We start from the raw sequence: 18,476 nt of genomic DNA, 5'->3' as shown, positions 1-18,476 counted from the left end.
AGAGGTGAGAATAAAGATTGTATTTAGGAAACAGAGTAGTACAGAATAATAACAAAAGTAATATAGAAGGGCTAGAATGTAGACCCATGCTAGGAAAAAAAGTAAGGTCTAAAGTTGGAAAGGTAAGCTGGAGTCACATTGATTCTTGAGTGCCTCTTTTTCTATAAAAGATGAATTGTAGTTTCCGGTACTAGCACACACAGTAGTTAAGAGCCAGGACTCTGAATCTACTTACTATCTGTGTAACCTTGGGCAAGTTACTTAACTTCTCTGCACCTCTGTGGGACTAATAACAGCAACTTATAGGGATGTTGTGAAGATTAAATTAGTTAATACATGTACAGTACCTAGGAAAGTATCATAAAAGCAAATGCTATGTAGTTATTTGCTATTATTACTATATTTATCTTTTAGAAAGACAAATTTAACAGTAATCTATACATATAGATTGGAATGGAAACTTCCCTTTTCTATTTACCTTTACTTATGCCATTCCACCTTGTTCAAGCACAACTTTTCCTATTTAAAACTCATTATTAAATGTAACAACTGTTAAGCTCAAATTCTACCATCTCCTCAACCACCTGAGCAGAAAGTAGTTTCACCACTTATTTGACACTTATATGTATATAATTTTACCTTCTCAAACACAGTATAGATTCTTTAGGGATAAAAACCGTTTTTCATTTGCTAAAATGCAATCCCTTAGAATATTTCATACAGTTCTTTAAAGGCCACATGTACTTCAATAATCATTTACTGTGAGAGAGTCTGGAATAATGTCCAGTAATAAAAGGAGTTCCTAAGGGTAGGTTTAAGGAATATTCACAGTAAATTAAAGACTTATTTTATCAAAATGAATAGTACTCCATAAATGAAGTGGTCATAAATGAAATGGCCTTAAAGATCTCTGACTTTGAAGTTAGTGATCTGATCAGCAGAACTAATCTGAACACACCGTACTTTATTTCCTGTTTTCTTTTTTTTTTCCTGAGAGTATATTTACTCTCTTTAAAGCTGGAGAAAGTCAAACAAGGAAGGGCCTAGGATAGAAGCAGCAACAGGAGAGAGCTTAGCTTAGGCAGGGCTGCTCTGACTCTCTAGAAATGTTACAGGAAAAAAAATTAACCAAGTTGCAGCTGCTATCAGTTCACTGGAAAGTCAGAGAAAAGTGAGCCTTCGGGACAGGTTCAGGGGGTTAGCCCAGGATAGGCTGTCACTACCTACTGCTCCCCTGGTTACAAGTCTTATAGGGTCCCGTAGAGTTTAGGAGATACATGCCTCAGAAGGAAGAAGATGGGGAAGGGAAAGGTTATAGGCATGTTCCCAAGAGGGAGAGTGCACCCACAGCCTACTTAAAAAAAACAAACAAACAAAAAAAACCAAGTCCTATTTTTATAGCTGAAAGTAGACCCAACTATTCCAGGTGAATAACTCACACCTCAAATGGAAAGACTAGTGAAATTCTGCTCTCCCATTTTCTTACTTGACCCAAGCAACTGCATTTTTCTTTACTCTTGTTTAATCTCTAACGATAACAGTATATGGTCCATAGTTGAATAGATCAATATTAGTAGTCAACAGATGCCTTTTTGCTCAATATACACAACAGCAAATGTCAAAATGCCAAATGTGATCTTTTATATATAGCCAAGCTAGTATAAAGAGACACACACAAAAAGTGCAGCCTTTTCCCAATTTAATAAAAAAGTAACCACTATGTTGTACACCTGAAACTAATACAAAGTAACAAATGTCAACTGTAATTACATTTTTTTAAAAAATAGAAAGAAAAAAGCAGTGATTCAAAGAAATTTGTTTCCTTCAAAACTGAATTGGAGTCAAATGTGGAAACTTTATGTAAGCAAACTATACATGCTGGTTGGTATATACTCACAAACACATTTAAGTATCACTGATAGCAACCCCTAAATCCGTATTTATTTCATTGACTTTAAAGCAATAAATCCCAAAGGAACATCATAGTCTACTTGCTCATTTGGCAAGTGTTCACTTCCCAGTAATTTGCAGCTAATGGGACACAGTAAAGTTTACAGAAATATATTATTAAAAAGTGATTTTTATCTAGATACTTATTTTTAGGTACCTTGATAGTCAAAGATCCTTAGTTTTCCTCATGGCTTTTAACTAGCCTCTCTAGTATTTCAATAATAGCTTTTCTCAATATTACTTTTTCATCAGTCTGTGAATGAAATAATGTAGCCACTACACCCAATCCCTTGTTACCAAATGGATCAGCTTTTGTTAAGTATTATACTTTTTGGCAGTTAACCTTTAGTTGCTAGTTGGGCAGAGAATTCTAAGTATTGTACTTGGGGAGAAAATGTGTAGCTCCAGAGCTTGAAAATAAAACATTCCAACAACTAAAAAGATATGTCAAGTTTACATAAATTTTTATAAACATGTAAAGCTGTAAATATGAAATTTATACCTACATATTATCACTGCTGTCACAGCACAACCTAATCTCCTGAGTTATTTAGAGAATATAAAACAAGGCCACTATTAAAATAATTATCCATTCAAATTGCATGATTTAGCTTATTTATAATTCAACAATAACAACTTCAAAAACAGTGATACTTCATTATGTGCCTAAACTTTCTCCATGATTGCGTAAGCACAAAAAAACCCACTCACAATTGCACTGCAGAAGCTAATGACAACGAGAAAAAATTTTATTCCATAAACAAAACTAAATTTAGTTGTACTGTCTGCCAGATTTCTGTGAAGAAATGACTCTTATGTATTTCAAACTTATTTTCAGTCTTTGAGGTGAGACTAATTGACTCTTGATATTGTAAAGCTTTGCAGACCATTTGCTCTTAAGTGTATTCCTTTAAAAGTAATTTCTAAACTAAATGATTTTCACAATTCACCGAGGTTATTACTCTTTCACCTATAGGGGAACAGAAAGGTGGGGCCTGAACCCGCAGGACAATTGGAAGTATTGAAAGAGGTATTAATCAAATCTGATTATGTAACCTTTATATTATTATTAATATTATTATAAATAATAAAAGTTATAACTTTTGTAAGTTATATAATATTATAATATAATATAGTAAATAATAATAATAAACCTCAACTACAACTTGTCCTAGGTCAATTCACAGCTAGTAAACAGCGGGACTGGGATTTGACTACATGTTGGTTTTACCCCCAAACCTGGGTGCCCTTTCCAATACGCTAGGCTGCCTTTCATTTAGGAAACCTCTTCAATCTGTTCCAGAAACATAAACTCAATGCATCCCTGGGTTTTGGTACTTGTACGTGTCCCAGTAAGTTTATATTACCAATACAACTGACTTTTCAGTCTCTCTTCCCAGATTGAACCCAGATGGGTTTCAGAAGTATTCAAATACAGACACACCATGTTGCATCAAATCTCTTTTTAGAGTAAGGCAAGACCTATGTAAGTAAATATAACAAATAATACAAAAGGAAAATATTTAAATTCAGATGTCTTGATCTTTTAGATATTGATCTTTTAAATAATAAATCATTATGTCTAACATTTGAGCACATACTATGTATCAGACCATGTGCTAATTCCTTATACAATCAAACCTTGGTTCTTGAATGTCTCCCATCTCAAAAAATTTGGTTCTTGACCAAGTCGTTCATGGAAAAAAGTCATAATTGTTGAACAAAACTTTGGTTCTTGGCCAAATAGCCCTTCCATGCTGATATGTACAGCATTTCTAATGGGAAAAAAAGATCTGCTTTTCGAAAAAAAATTGTGTTTTGTCCCAGAACGAATTAAGTTTGAGAACCAAGGTTCCTTCCTCAGCATGCCATTTGTATTTCCTCACAACCTTTTTTTGAGACAAATCAAATTACATGCCCCAAATCATAAGCTCATAAAAAGGGAATTTGAGAAATCAAATCTAGATACGTCTGATTCCAAATCTTACAGGAATATTTTACTGCATCGAAACTCTAACACAAACCCAGTGTTTATCAGGAGGAGTTAAACAAAAACATTGTTTTAGGTCACACTAAGCTCAACAGTGGAGGGCTGATGTAATATATGGCTAGTACCATGACAGCTTTGAAAGGGGCACTGGGAGCCAAGTGACAAAGAATTCAATAAGCCTCATTAGTCTAATGAATGCAACAGCAATCATCACTCGGTAATCTTTCTCTGCACTTCCTTCCTTTTAGTGATTTCCATTTATTCATGGCTTCTGTTCATGTTCTTGGTCTCAACTTCCTCTTCTCCAAAACTTTTAGGCCTATAGCTTATGCCCTTCATTGTGAAGTGGCTAATCTCTGTTGATAATGGTAAAAAGAGAGGCCTTCTGCAATTTAAGTTGCAAAGAAAAAAATGTGTTTGTTGTTCAGGAAACCTAATCTATTGAAAAATCTGATCTACACTGTGAAATTCACAGTATCATAAATGATTTCAAGCTTTAAGTAAGTCCTATGAACATGGTAAGAAGACTGGTTTTGAATTTTTGGTCCAAATTCTTATTATTTGGTATGCTGAAATATATAATACTAATAATGTCACTTAAAAAATAAACAAAATAAATTTTTGTACCACTTTACTGTTATGGAGAAGAGTTACTCTTGCATGTAAAAGAAATTCTTAGCTCAATCAGTTGTCCATCAACTGATGACGGGATAAATAAAATGTAATATATCCTTACATACCACATTTATTTGGCAATATTTGGCAGTAAAAAGAAATGAAGTACTGATACCTGCTATAATAGGGATAGACCTTGAAAACATTGTGCGAATTGAATCAAGGCAGTCACAAAGGACCACATTTGGTATAACTCCATTTGTATGAAATGTCTAGAACAGGCAAATTCATGGAGACAGAAAGTAGATTGGTGGTTGACTAGGAGGTTGGAGGGATGGCTAAAGGGCATGGTATTTCATTCTGGCATACTGAAATATTCTAAATTGAGTGTGGTGATGGTGGCACAACTCCATGAATATATTGAAAGTCACTGAATTGTACACTTTTATGGATTTTATGGTTATATGAATTATATCTCAATAAAGCTGTTTTGAAAAAAGAAAATTTAGTGAAAGAAGACTCAAAAGGCCACCAAGGAAATTCTGTTAATGCTTTTCAAATTAAAGAACACAGTGTCAAGATTTTGCTCCCACAGGTAATCAAAATGTATCCTTTTCCACAAGTATGTCCAAAGTGATTAACAAAGCATAGCTCTAGATGGCCTGGTTTGTTTAACAACTGATGTTACATAGCTCCTTCATGCTAAAGCTCTTTTGTGATCATTAAAGTTGTCACAGTTCAGGGGAAAGAGATTATTAATAATTTTCTAGTATTTAATAAACAGGTTTGCTTGGGCAGCTTGTAATTTTCATGTTTTGAACCAAGGACCTTCAATTTGTAGGCCAGGATCTACTTACAGATCTTGAACTCATGTGATAGATGTCAACCACCACAGTACACTATCTGAGGTTTTACCAGGATATCCTGTGGAGAAGGTAGTAGGTAACAAAATAGGAAATGACCTCCTCCCCAACTCTTTCATATCCCCAAGTACCCACCAGTCTTTATACCTGGGGAAAAAGAAAACACTTCCTCACAAAATGTCAACCATCTCCTGGTTTCAAAGAGGTAAAGCTTTCTCCCTGTTTATGATGTGTGTATGTGTGTGTGCTATGTTTCCTCATTCAATCCTTTCCAGGTCAGCAGAAATGACTTTATATGACAGGCAGTTTAGAATTAAAAAAAAAAAAAAAGGGCATATGTAGTCCAACTTTTTGCCTTCAGGAGCAAGCTGCCCACAGGGAACACTTATCACTGTTCATTTACGCTGAAAATCTTGCAGGACAGGTCCCCCAGTCCTGCCTGGGATTGGATGGTTAAGTTTGTTCACTTTTAAGGTCCAGTAAGAGGAAATTGCTTGTCCACGGATGTAAGCCACATTCCCCAATATCCTCTTTATCAGGAATAAAATAACATCTTAGCTCCTAATTATCTTATTCTTCCCCATCCCAAATTAGTTCAGAATGCAAGCAGGGAAGAGGTTTTGAGTAATTGAGACCCCTTTAACTCCGTAACATCCAGTCTAAGCAATTTTGAAAATAACAAGAACAAAAATATTTTCAAGAATAAATATACTAAGACAACAATGTGGATATGATAACCAATTCTAGAGAGAAAAATTTTGACAGGTATAAGAGAGATGGTCCTTCATGTACTGGACAAGACTTTGGGAAAACATTTGGAAATCATAAAGAACACTAAGCAAATCCATCTAAGTGGTCACTGAAATCCTTGCTGCAAAGGGATTATACCTAAAAATAAAGGTCTCTCTAGATCATTTACATTATCAGAAGCAGCTTTGCTTGATCTTGTTAAAATTAATTCAATAAAACTAAAAATAATTCTTTTGCACAAAAGTTTCTCTCTCTAGCGATGGACTTACACAAGCAAAGGACATCATTTTACAACTGAAACCCAAATCTCCTCCTTTCTCAATTCTGTAATCTGGCAAAAATTTCAGCCAGATCACTTAATTTTAACCGCATTTAAGTAAATAAAAGGTGTGCATAAATAAGATACAGGTCATACTTCGATGAAGAGTTGTTCTCAGATTTCCAGCCACAATGGAGGCATAGGTAGACACATTGTGCCTCCTCGCACAACCAAAAGAAGAACAACAATTTAAAAACAAAAAACAACCAGAACTGACAGAAAATCGAACTGTATGGAAGTCCAAAAACCAAGGAGTTACAGAAGACATATTCCTCCAGACAAATAGGAGGGGCGGAGACAGGCAGCTGGGCAGAGAGAACTTCCGGCAAGGGGGCACTGGCAGACCCAGGGAGGCAGGGGCATTGTGGAGCCGGGAGCAGCTTGCAAGGTGGCTGGCTGACTGGGCAGTCCCACATTCGCACGCAGATAAACCAGGTGAAACTAGGAAGCAGGACAGACGGCAAAACCCAGGGTCCCAGCTTGGGGAAATAAAGCCTCAAATTACCAATTGAAAGATTGAAAACACCTGTGGGAGTTGAGGCACCAGCGGGAGAGACTGCCAGCCTCACAGGAGAGTTCATTGGAGAGACCCACAGGGTCCTATAACTACACAAACCCACCTACACGGGAAGTAGCACCAGAAAGGCCCAATTTGCTTGTGGGTAGTGGGAGAAGTGATTGAAATCCGGCAGAGAGAGGAGTAAGCACCATTGTTCCCTATTGGATCCCTCCCCCACCACACACCGTCACAACCCAGGGATGTGGGTTACTCTCCCCACCATACCTAAGGCTCTGCCCCTCATATGTAACAGGTGCATCAAGAAAAAAAAATGGCCCAAACAAAAGAACAGATCAAAGGTCCAGAAAAAAATACAACTAAGGAACAAAGAGATAGCCAACCTATCAGATGCACAGCTCAAAACACTGGTAATCAGGATGCTCACAGAATTGGTTGAATTTGGTTGCAAATTAGATGGAAAAATGAAGGCTACACTAAGTGAAATAAAGGAAAACATACAGAGAACCAATAGTGATGGGAAGGAAACTGGGACTCAAATCAACGATGTGGACCAGAAGGAAGAAACATCCAATCAGAAGAGAATGAAGAAGTGAGAAGTCAAAAAAATGAGGAGAGGCTTAGGAACCTCCAGGATATCTTTAAACATTCTAACATCTGAATTATAGGGGTATCAGAAGGAGAAGAGGAAGAGCAACAAGTGGAAAAGTTATTTGAACAAATAATAAAAGAGAATTTCTCCAATCTAACCAAGGAACTAGACTTCCAGGAAGTCCAGGAAGCTCAGAGAGTCCCAAAGAACTTGGACCCAAGGAGGAACATACCAAGGTACATCATAATTACATTACCCAAGATTAAAATGAAGGAGAGAATCCTAGAAACAGCAAGAGAAAAAGGAGGCAGTTACCTACAAAGGAGTTCCCATCAGACTGTCAGCTGATTTCTCAAAAGAGGCCTTGCAGGCAACAAGGGGCTGGAAAGAAGTATTCCAGGTCATGAAAGGCAAGGACCTACATCCAAGATTGCTCTATCCAGCAAAGCTTTCATTTAGAATGGAAGGGCAGATAAAGTGTTTCCTAGATAAGGTCAAGTTAAAGGAGTTGATTATCACCAAGCCCTTATTATATGAAATGTTAAAGGGATTTATCTAAGAAAAAGAAGATAAAAAATATGAACAGTAAAACAACAGCAAACTCACAGTTATTAACAACCACACCTAAAACAAAAACAAAAACAAACTAAGCAAACTAGAACAGGAACAGAAGCACAGAAATGGAGGGTTATCAGGAGGGGAGCAGGAGAGAGAGGGGGAAAAGGTACAGAGAATAAGTAGCATAGATGGTAGGTAGAAGATAGACGAGGGAGGGCAAGAATAGTATGGGAAATGTAGAAGCTAAAGAACTTATGACCCAAAGACATGAACTAAAAGGGGGGAACGTGGGTGGGAGAGGGTGTGCAGGGTGGAAGGGAGTGAAGGGGGGAAAATGGGACAAGTGTAATAGCATAATCAACAAAATATATATTTTTAAAAAGTTGTTCTGAATGGAGTTTTTGCAACACAAACTCAAACCTCACATGTAAAGTATTGATATGTGGGGAAAATGTAGAAATGGCTTTTTTACAATAGCCAAAAATAATGGGCCTAAGGAATCAAGACAAATCATCAATGTAAAAGAGCTTCAAAAGCTATAAAGCAATGTATAAAATAAAAGACACTGCTATTGATGTCGAGGTCCAGCAACCAGAAGGAATTTGACCTAAACACGGTAGAATTGTATAATTGTCATTACATTCACTTATCCTTTTATATTTTTGATTACATTAATAGAAACTGTTAGGAGTCCTTATTAAAGTGGCCCTCGCCATATACTTTCTTTCCCCAGACAGATACATAATATCTATTTCTGTCTCATTATATCTTCAAAAGTTTGTGCTTAATCTTCAAACTGTTAGAACAAGTTCTGGAAATGTTACCACATACACATGAAAATAAAAGGAATGTACTTTCTCTGTATCTGAAGCAATACAACAAAAACAAAATAAAAACTCTGCCAGCAGAAGCATGGTCCATAATCTTATGGTAATATAGTTTATTAGTTGGGATTTTAGAAAGTTATTTTCAGTTTTTTGTTTTTGAGTATTTCATTCCCCACTGTAGTAGTTCAAGTAGAATCTGAGTAGAGAGAGTAGAATAAGAAGCTGAGAAACTGAAAGAAGAGGAAAAGTATGGGAGTGAAGTCCAAAGTCAAGAGGGAAGATAATTTATGTGATTTGTTTTAAGTCTAGCCATATATTCTTCTAACAAGTTCTCTCAGTAACAAGTCCTGAGCTTTAATTTCAAAACTGGGATTCTGACACCTGTCACTATAGACTGTAACAGCAATACAACAATACTTAACTTCTTTTGAGCACTTATGTGATATATCAGGCACCATTTTAAATGTTTTCCATTAACTCAATTAATCACAATAACCCAATGACAGGGGTACTATTATTATCCCTATTTTATAGAGGAGGAACTAGAAAGAGAGGTTAAATAACTTGCTCAAAGTCACAGAGGAAGTGATGAAGTTTGGCTCTGAATCCTGCAACTTTGCCTTAGAAGTTCACTGCAATGATTTTCCACCTACAAACTGCAGAACCTTTTGACTCCAGGAATCCTACTTTCAATATATTTTGTCCATTTAAAATTCACAGTAAAAACATCACAATCAAAACTTTTATTACAGCCCCGGCTGGTGTGCCTCAGTTTTTTGGGAGTCAAACTGCAAACACAAAGGTTGCTGGTTGGATTCCCAGTCAGTGCACCTTCCTGGGTTGCAGATTCACTCCTGGTCAGAAGGTAGCAGGATGTTTCTCTCCCTTTCTTTCTCCCTCCCCTCCCTTCCCCTCTCTCTAAAATCAAAACAAATAGCCCTGGCTGGTGTGGCTCAGTGGATAGAGCACTGGCCTGCAAACCAAAAGGTGGCCGGTTCCATTCTGTAACAGGGCACATGCCTGGGTTGCTGGCCAGGTCCCCAGTTGGGGGCTACATTGGTTGCCTCTTGCACATCAATGCTTCTCTCCCTCCTATCACCTCTCTCTAAAAACAAACAAACAAACAAATAAAACATTTTAAAAATAAAATCAAAACAAAGAAAAATACAAAAGTTTATACTGTAAAAGAAGCTAACACAACTTTTTAATGCCAGGTTAAGTCACTTTTGTGCAGATCTTAGAATAAAGTTAGTTCTGTCACTTCTGAAGTCTTATTTGAACTTCTTGTAAGTGTTTCAATGATTTGGTAGGTGCAATTCTGCACCGACTTTTTTAAACTAAACAATAGATCTGTCTGCTTAGGTAAAAGGAGCTCAATCAAACACAAGCTCAATCAAACACCAGGTAAAGTTCAGGTGCATCTTATCACAATGCAAGAGCAAAAGAGTGAACAAAGGAACATAACTCATTCATTTTAAGTTCCGGGGGCTTCTTGTCTGACATAGTTAAGGTAAGAAATACGGGTTAGTTATGATTTTGAAAATTTTCCTACTGTTTCTACTATCTCCTATTATTCATTCCTTCTTCTAGCTACAGAACATTTAACTGAAAGGTATCCTGAGATGGCAAGGGAAACTGTTAAGAAAAAAAAATTACCTCCTTCACCCACTTTAGCTATACATCTCCACTGTTGCACTCTGGACCTTGTGTCCACAATCCTCTGTACTCCCACTTTGCTGTATCGACCACTCCCAGTCAGGTCTTTGATTCTATTGGGTCCATTCTTCTATTGACCATCTACTGTCTGCTATTCACTGACAAATCAATTGTTCTTTCCTTTATTCAGTTTTACTCTTTACCCAGCTGAGATTCCATGAACCATCATTATAATGATATTCCGACCAATATCTTTGCTCCACTGTCATTTTGTTCCATGTAGCTGGCAATCCCCAACCCTGAATGAAGCCTTCTATTGGCTTTCACCACACAGTGGTATCAAAGAAGCTGAGCACTCCTAGTAAAGGTCAACAAGCAGATGGGTTATTATACTGTGTATTCATGACCACCAACTTCTATGAAGCTTGTACGCTGCTAGACAATCCTACTATGTCACCAGTTAGCATGCTTCCTCTACAACTATTTATTTATTTCAAACATTTTCAATGTACTTCAAACCTTGGACATCTGTCCCTCCCATCTCTACAGCAACTCACAGCACAAGACTTAGCCTACTAATCTGAAGGAGATGTACTCATCCTATCCTTGCTTTCTTTCAAATATAACAGAGGAGCTACACACTTTCCCAGTGCTCTGAATACTGCCCTTTTCCATTTTCTCAGGAATGTTATACTATTACTTAGCTCTTTCTTCTCCTGTACAGGTAACAGTTCCTGATCTCAAGTATAGCTTCCCAGGGATTATTTAGTTTATTTTATACAATGGAATTCTACCTGAAACTTCTTTGCAGAAAGGATCTTTTCTGCTAAAACAGTAAAACCTTTTTGCCCTTAAGTATGCAAAGTCCCAAAGAAAGTCTCATAAAAGGAATCACTGCACATATAATTAGGATAAAAACAAGAACAAGTCATGACTTGCATGTCACACATACAACTATACAAACTAGTAATGCTGATGTTGCCAACATTTTCAGAAATAAAGCCCACTGTTTCGCCAAATTCTAAACCATTGTGATACTTTATACGCTTTTCAATTTTACAAAATTGAGGTGTAATTGACATATAGCATTGTGTATGTTTAAGATGTACAATGGCTGACTTCATACACTTTTCTACTACAATAGGATTGCTACCATAGCATTAGCTCACATGATATACACTATGCTTTACAATTAAAAGCTGTGCTAAAACTGTATAGGCAAAAAGAGGAGCAGAACTTTTATAGTGTTATTTTAATAACCAGCAAATCTGACAATATGATTTTATGTTACTAGGTCTAGATGAGGGAGAGAAAGGAGAGAGGAGGAAGCAACAAATGTCCTAGGTACCGCCTTTTTTAAGGGCTAAAAATGTTACAGGATATACAGAACCATGAGTAATACTGTAGAAGTAGTTTGACAACTTAATGATACATTTTTATAACAAATAATTCACGGACGGAGCTTGACATTCCCAACCCCCAATATTCCCTTCATCTGCACTGAACAAGCAGTTAAAAAACAAGCTCGGGCATTCACCTGCGATATCCTTTCTTCAGAAAAGATGCCACCTCTGTTCCACCAGCACCTCCTTGCCCTGCTGCTCACAGCTCCAGTGTTATAGCAGACACTGCTACTGGGGCTGGGCTGCCTGCGACTCTGCTGTGTTATTAATTTTGTAACTACTATTAAGATCTTTAAAGTGTTTTGTTATGTTCTAGAATGAAAGATGCTCCATAAAATGAAGTTTATTATTAGTAGGCTTAGAGCTCCCAGGCCTACAATAAAGCCAAGTTATAAACACAGAGACTTCAAAGGGAAAACCCGGAAGCCACATTCTGCCAACGCTGCCAAGTAGGCAGGGGCTAGGCCGGGGCGCGGGGACAGGGGGTCCTACCCAGCGCCCAAGCCAGCTCTCACCCCAGCATCAGTGACCCTGCCTCTTCCACCACCTCTCCCCTCCACAGCTTCGCTGGGGTCGAGGTCAGCCCTGGCACCTCAGGGCCTTTCCTCGCCCACAGGCAACCTCGCTTCGGCCCCAGCCTCCGCGCCAGCTTTCGGATTCCTTTACAGACGCCTCAGTTTCCTCCAAATACTTTCTTCCCGTTTCCCTGAATTCTTTTTAAAAATTCGGCACGAAGCTGGTTCTCCCACGCTCCCTGAGGTCGGGGCGGCCGTCTCCTCTCACCCGGCTTCCTGGTCCGGGACTCGACTACCCAGGCCAGGTCTCCTCTCCTCTCAGCCACTTTTCTTCAGCCGGATCCCCTACCTTCACCACCCTTTCCCGGCCCCCGCCGCTCACCCGCGGACTCCCCGGTGTTGATCCAGTCGGGGTTGGCGATGCTGGCGATTGCGAAGATATCGGCGGCGAGAAAGAGACATCCTGAGATGATGGTCAGTTTATCCATCTCCCCGCCCCGCTCCCCCCACCCCCCGAGCCCCGGGCAGGCCGCGGCCTCACGCCTTGCGCCCCATGGGCCACCGCCTACAGACCCCTCGGCCCCGAGCCGCTAGCGCCCTTCGCGCTCCGGAGACTAGCAGCCGCGGCGCGACCCGTAAAGCCAGCTCCGCAGCCCGCCCGGAAATGCTCGGAGTGCCCGCCCTTCACCCGGAAGTGAAGCCGTGGCGCTAGTTCTGTCTTGTTCTCCGGGTTTCTGCGGCCCCCGAGTCTTTGCGGCATCGCACTGCTCCACCCCGACCTTATTTTGGTCCCCTAGCTCAGGCCCCTGCCCCGTCCCCGGTGTCTTTCGGCAGGCCTTGTTCTCGTCGTTGACCGTTTGGTCACAAAATGCCCTTCACTCCTTAGCCTGAGACTAGATGGGTGCTGGGGAGGGGAGGCGCCGGTCTTCCAGTTAAAGGACCCATACAGCCCCTGTCACCTTGTATAATTGCCTACTCAGTGCCCGTGAGCTCGGAACTGCCTCAGGTAGTACGTAACCATCGACGCCATGCGCCGGCACTGGGGTGCACCTGTGAGACCAGGTCCCGGCTCTTTGAAGCTGACGTCTTGCTGGGGAAGCCAGAAACACGCTAAACCTCCTCTTTAATGATAATTTCAGGTGTTGATCTATTAATTAGGTCAGCTGGGGATGGGACACGAAGGGTTATACAGACCACCGCCGTCCTAAGGCCCTGACCTATGAAGATCTGGGCAGGACTAAGGGAGAAGAAGCAAGTGCGCGAAGCTCTGGGGAACGGAAGGAAGACGTCGGCCTGTCCTGGGTGCTGCGCGGGCGGGGCGGGGGGTGGGGTGTGGTGCTATGGCTGGGGAACTCTGTGTGGGACAATGAGAGGTGGGCAGAGGACGGATGTCGTGCTTGGGGAGCCATGATGAAGTTTGGGATTTTATTCTAAGTGCAACACAAGGCACTGGCAGGACAGTGAGAAAATTTAATTTGTGGACAGTCGACATGAGGGGCAAGAATGAAAGCAGGGATACCTACAAGTCAAGTAGTCCAGGAGAGAGAAATGTTCTTTTAGCTGGTATGAGAGCAGTGAAGATGGAGAAAAATGGACAATCTGGGTGTTTCGTAGGCAGAGGGAACAACTAGCTGAAATTGGAGTTGAAAGAGAGGAATGAGTCAGGAATGACTCCTAAATTGTGTTTGGTGATACTTTTTACTACATGGGGCCTAAGGAGAGACTTAGGTTGGATGGATAACCAGAAAAGAAAAAAAGACATTGGCATATTTTGTTAGCAGTACAATTAGTCTATCTATCTACAGTTTTGCCATCTAGTGGAGGTTTCCTTTCTTTCGTGGCTTGTGGACTAAATCACCATTAACCCCGACTTTGGATCCAGATAGTCCCTCTATGCAGCACTCAGATGAGACACTCATTTTCTCCCTGAATGCCACCCAGCTTATCTCTAGAAAGACCTAGAACAGTGACACCTGTCTCTATTTTTGGAATGGCTACAAGTCCCCAAAACTCTGCAAATATCAAATTTAACCAAATCCAGCAGCCTTGCAGAAATGTGCAGTTATCAATATCACCATGTAGATTGGGTAAGGAGCAGTTTGATTGCTAGTCTATAGACATTCCTGTTCAAACATTGGCCTCTTGAGGTGAAGGATTTTTAAAAAATATTATACCATTTATTTTTCCTCTGCCACAGAACTTGGCACAAACTACTATATATTCCAGAAATTCAGATAAGCATATCGCATTACTGCAGGAGGACTTTGCTTTTTTTTTTTTTTTAAAGTACTGGACAAGTTTGAGGGAACTATGTCCTTGGCTGATTGACATTTCTATTGCCCAGGAATAGAAGCAACTCCAACTATACAGTTCTGAATTCTCAAAAAATGTCCACTGATGTGCACCACTGAGCAGTTGTTGAGAATTCTAGGGTGAAATTTTGAAACAGTTTGCCTGTTTGAACTCAAACTGAGTGGAATGATGATGACTTGATTCTTGTGTTTAAAAATCCCAAATATAAATTACTCCTACTCAACAGCACTTTTCCAGTCCCTCCTGCCATTGTCCCACCACAAAAGTTTCTGGATTTAAGATTAAAACATAAAAACAACCAGTATGGAGTTAAAAAATTTAAAACATTTTTATCAGATAAATGGTTGCACATCACTGCAGACAATGGGAGTAGGGGATAGAGGGATGATCAAGGTTTATGTTTACATAAATACCATGTTTACAGATTTCCCATTCTATTTTCAGTCCTACATCTCTTTTCTTCCAGTACCTGGTGTTTCAAAGTCCCAAGTCTCTCTGAGGCCTGTGGGACAGATCAGTTCCCTTCTCTATGTTTCAGTCTAGATTTTAGTAGTGGCAAACCCCAGGGGGTTTAGAGGCAGTACAACAGAGTGAAAAAGAATACAGAACTACCCCTGACTGGTGTGGTTCAGTGGATTGAGTGCCAGCCTTTGAGCCAAAAGGTCACTGGTTCGATTCCCAGTCAGGGCACATGCCTGGGTTGTGGCCCAGGTCCCCAGTAGGGAGTGCATGAGAAGCAACCACACATTGATGTTTCTCTCCCTCCCTTTCTTCCTCCCCTTTACTTCTGTCTAAAAATAAATAAGTAAATATCTTAATTAAAAAAAGAATGCAGAACCATATTGTAGTCCTACACCTGCTACTGACTTGAACTTCATGTCACTTGCACTTCATGTCACCTCTCAGGGTCTCTCCCCCATATAACCTAGCAGAGTCAAGCACTCTGCTTCAGTGATAGAACCTCCACATCTGATCACCCCTAAGCAGAGCAGCCAAGACTTTCCAGAGAAAGGATGAGCTACACAGAGGCAGGAAGTCCTAAGGGACCCAGAAGAACATAGAATGCCTCAGAAGGGAGCTAGGCTGGCAGCCTGAAGTCATAAATAGCCATTCTGCACTGTTAACGGGCTGTGAACAGATAGCACTTTACGATGATGGATTGTAGGTGATAGATTGTAGGCCTCAGCCCAGCAGAAGCTGAATCCAGATGAGACCTCTGGGAAATCTGGGGATGGGACTGTGCAATCACTCTTTTCTTCAAGCAGTCTCTTTGGCCTGACAGGATAAAGAACGCACTGCCATCCTGGGCTTCAAGTTGACCATGCAGGCCAAGAGTATGCTGGATGCACCACATGTGTGCACCTGGGGTTTTCAGAATGAGATACAACAAAAGAGCCAAATCCAGAAGTTAACAGCTTGTGCCTTGGGCTCAAATCTGTCAAATGGATTGGCTTTCATTTGAGCTGATTGTGAGATAAGACATTATCGATTAGTGTGCACGAGGTTTCTGAGGGAGTACTCTCAAGATCAATTCCTGTGGGGGAAAGGAAGCAAATAGACTGAGCAGAGGAAGGAGTCTGAAGTCACAGGAGTCTCTGGCAGGTCCCACAGGGAGCTCTGAAGCTGGATGGCATTGTGGAGTTGTTAGCTGGGGTAGAGACCAAGCCTTTGTATGCCTACATGGACCAGTCACTGGATGCTAGCTACCCCAGGAATGGGGCATGCATGATCTTGGGTAAGGTGGCTCTCAGCCAAGGACAGTTCCTTGAAGGGGTTGGCAGCTGTGATCTGTCAATCTACCTACTACCATCTCATTATCTGTAGAATAGGTACTTCAGCTTCAGCTCTGAAGGGGGCCTAGGCAGCACACTAGCCTTTGCAATAGTGCACCCATGGTGCAGCAGTTCTTTTCAGTTTGGAGAGCAGCACCTTCAGGACCCTGGTGGGCATCTTTTCCTGTGGAAAACTTATAAGAGGAAGATGAGTAGAACAACAACTGCAGCTGCAGAACCGATATTGATCTCATTTCCCTCCTCTCCTATCATCCTTGATTCTTCAAACCCTCTGCCAGCACATCTAATGGCCTAGGTGGCTTATGTGGTGGGAGGCCTAGGCCTCCATCCCTGAGGAATTTGAGCCCCTGGGTGCCATTTACTTCTCAGGTGGTGGCTGCTGTATTTGTCTTATTTACTGTCAAAATAGGATGAGGGAGTGCTAAGAGACACCCACATGGATCTTGTGGGTGCCAAACCATTACATTTTACTACTGGTGAAAATTGAACAATCTAAGTGCTTCCCTGTCTACTGTGGGTGGGGTCCTCATTGTTACCTGGGTAGTGAATCATCCAGCTCCCAAGTCCCATTGTAGCATCTACTCTTTCAGAGCACATCAACTGCTGGTGCAGGTGGGCTCTCTAGGAAACACGTTCTGAGTTACAGAGAGTTTACTGGGGACTATTCTTGGGACCCACACCTGTGGGGGGAGGGAAGGAAGTAGAACCAGGCAGAATGAGAAGTGAAGTTGTAGTGCAGCCACAGGTGGACCTCAGTGGCCCCTGGAGGGACTTCTGAAGCTGGGATGGCCCTCCAGAGTTGTTTGAGTTGGACAGAGAGCAGGTTTTTACCCTACACTGATCAGTCACTGGGTACTGACTTACTTGGGAAGCTGTGAACTTGGGCAAGAAGCTCTGTTTGGCTAGCAGCAGGGTTGAGATAGAGGCAGGAAGAAAAAGTCCATCAGTCTTGAAGGGGCATCTGGGTGGCACAGCACGGAATCCATGACAGTTTGTATCCTGCAGTTCCAATAATCAGTATGATCTTGGCATCTACTCAAAAGAGCATTTTCAGCCTGGGTTGGAGGAGAGGTGGGTGGAGTCCCTGTACCAGGCCCCAAGATGCTTCCCTCATAGAAACTCAAATGCTGCCATGCCTCATTCCTGCTAACTCTCACCATTCCCCTACTGATAGGAAAATAGAGGAAAAGGATATATTTTATGGTAGAATTAATTTGCTATCTGGACAGCTGCTTCACCAAATGATTTGGAAGAAGAAACAGGCCATCCATCACAAGAAGCCACCTGCAGGAGACTCCCTGATGTTGAGAATGGTAGGAAACAGGACAACTTTGTCCATTTCCCTTTGCACCAGCCTTTGCAACACAGGATTTATCCAACAAGAAATCTGCCCTGGATCTTACTGATGTAGCTCTGTTGGTTGGGCAGTGTCCCCCAAAGCAAAAGGTTTGACTCCCTGGTCAGGGCACATGCCTGGTTTGCAGTTTGGTTCCAGGTCTGGATGCATGCAGGAGGCAGCTGATCAATGCATCTCTCTCACATTGATGTTTCTCTCCTTCTCTTTCTCTCTCCCTTGCCCTGTCTCCAGAGACAAATAAGTAAAATCTTAGGGGAAAAAAGATTTCCTTTAAAAAAAGATCTTTTAAGAGGAGATTTATGAGAGGGAAATCATGTCACCAAAATTAGTGTGATCTTTGGGTTTTGGAGGAACACTCACTTGCAACAAGAGAAGAGCAAATTTGTTGGAATAAGAAATATTTTGTAACATCTAGGTTGCTTAAACAGTTTCTGAAGTTAAAATTGATATGTGAGTTA

General features: G+C 40.8%; 1 protein-coding gene across 1 annotated transcript in view; it reads right to left on the bottom strand.

Annotated features, from left to right (window-relative positions):
• Positions 1 to 13,045, bottom strand: part of MOSMO (modulator of smoothened) — a 57,215-nt gene extending 44,170 nt beyond the window's left edge. Inside the window, exon 1 of the mRNA XM_045849070.1 lies at positions 12,938 to 13,045. Within this exon, the coding sequence (XP_045705026.1) occupies positions 12,938 to 13,043 (106 nt within the window). The 5' untranslated portion in view covers positions 13,044 to 13,045. The remainder of the gene's footprint in view (positions 1 to 12,937) is intronic.
• Between the last annotated feature and the right edge of the window lie 5,431 nt (positions 13,046 to 18,476).

This window comes from Phyllostomus hastatus, unplaced genomic scaffold, assembly GCF_019186645.2.
Source record: "Phyllostomus hastatus isolate PE091 unplaced genomic scaffold, TTU_PhHast_1.1 phas_contig_64, whole genome shotgun sequence".
NCBI lineage: Eukaryota > Metazoa > Chordata > Mammalia > Chiroptera > Phyllostomidae > Phyllostomus > Phyllostomus hastatus.
This window is presented reverse-complemented; position numbering and strand designations above follow the sequence as displayed.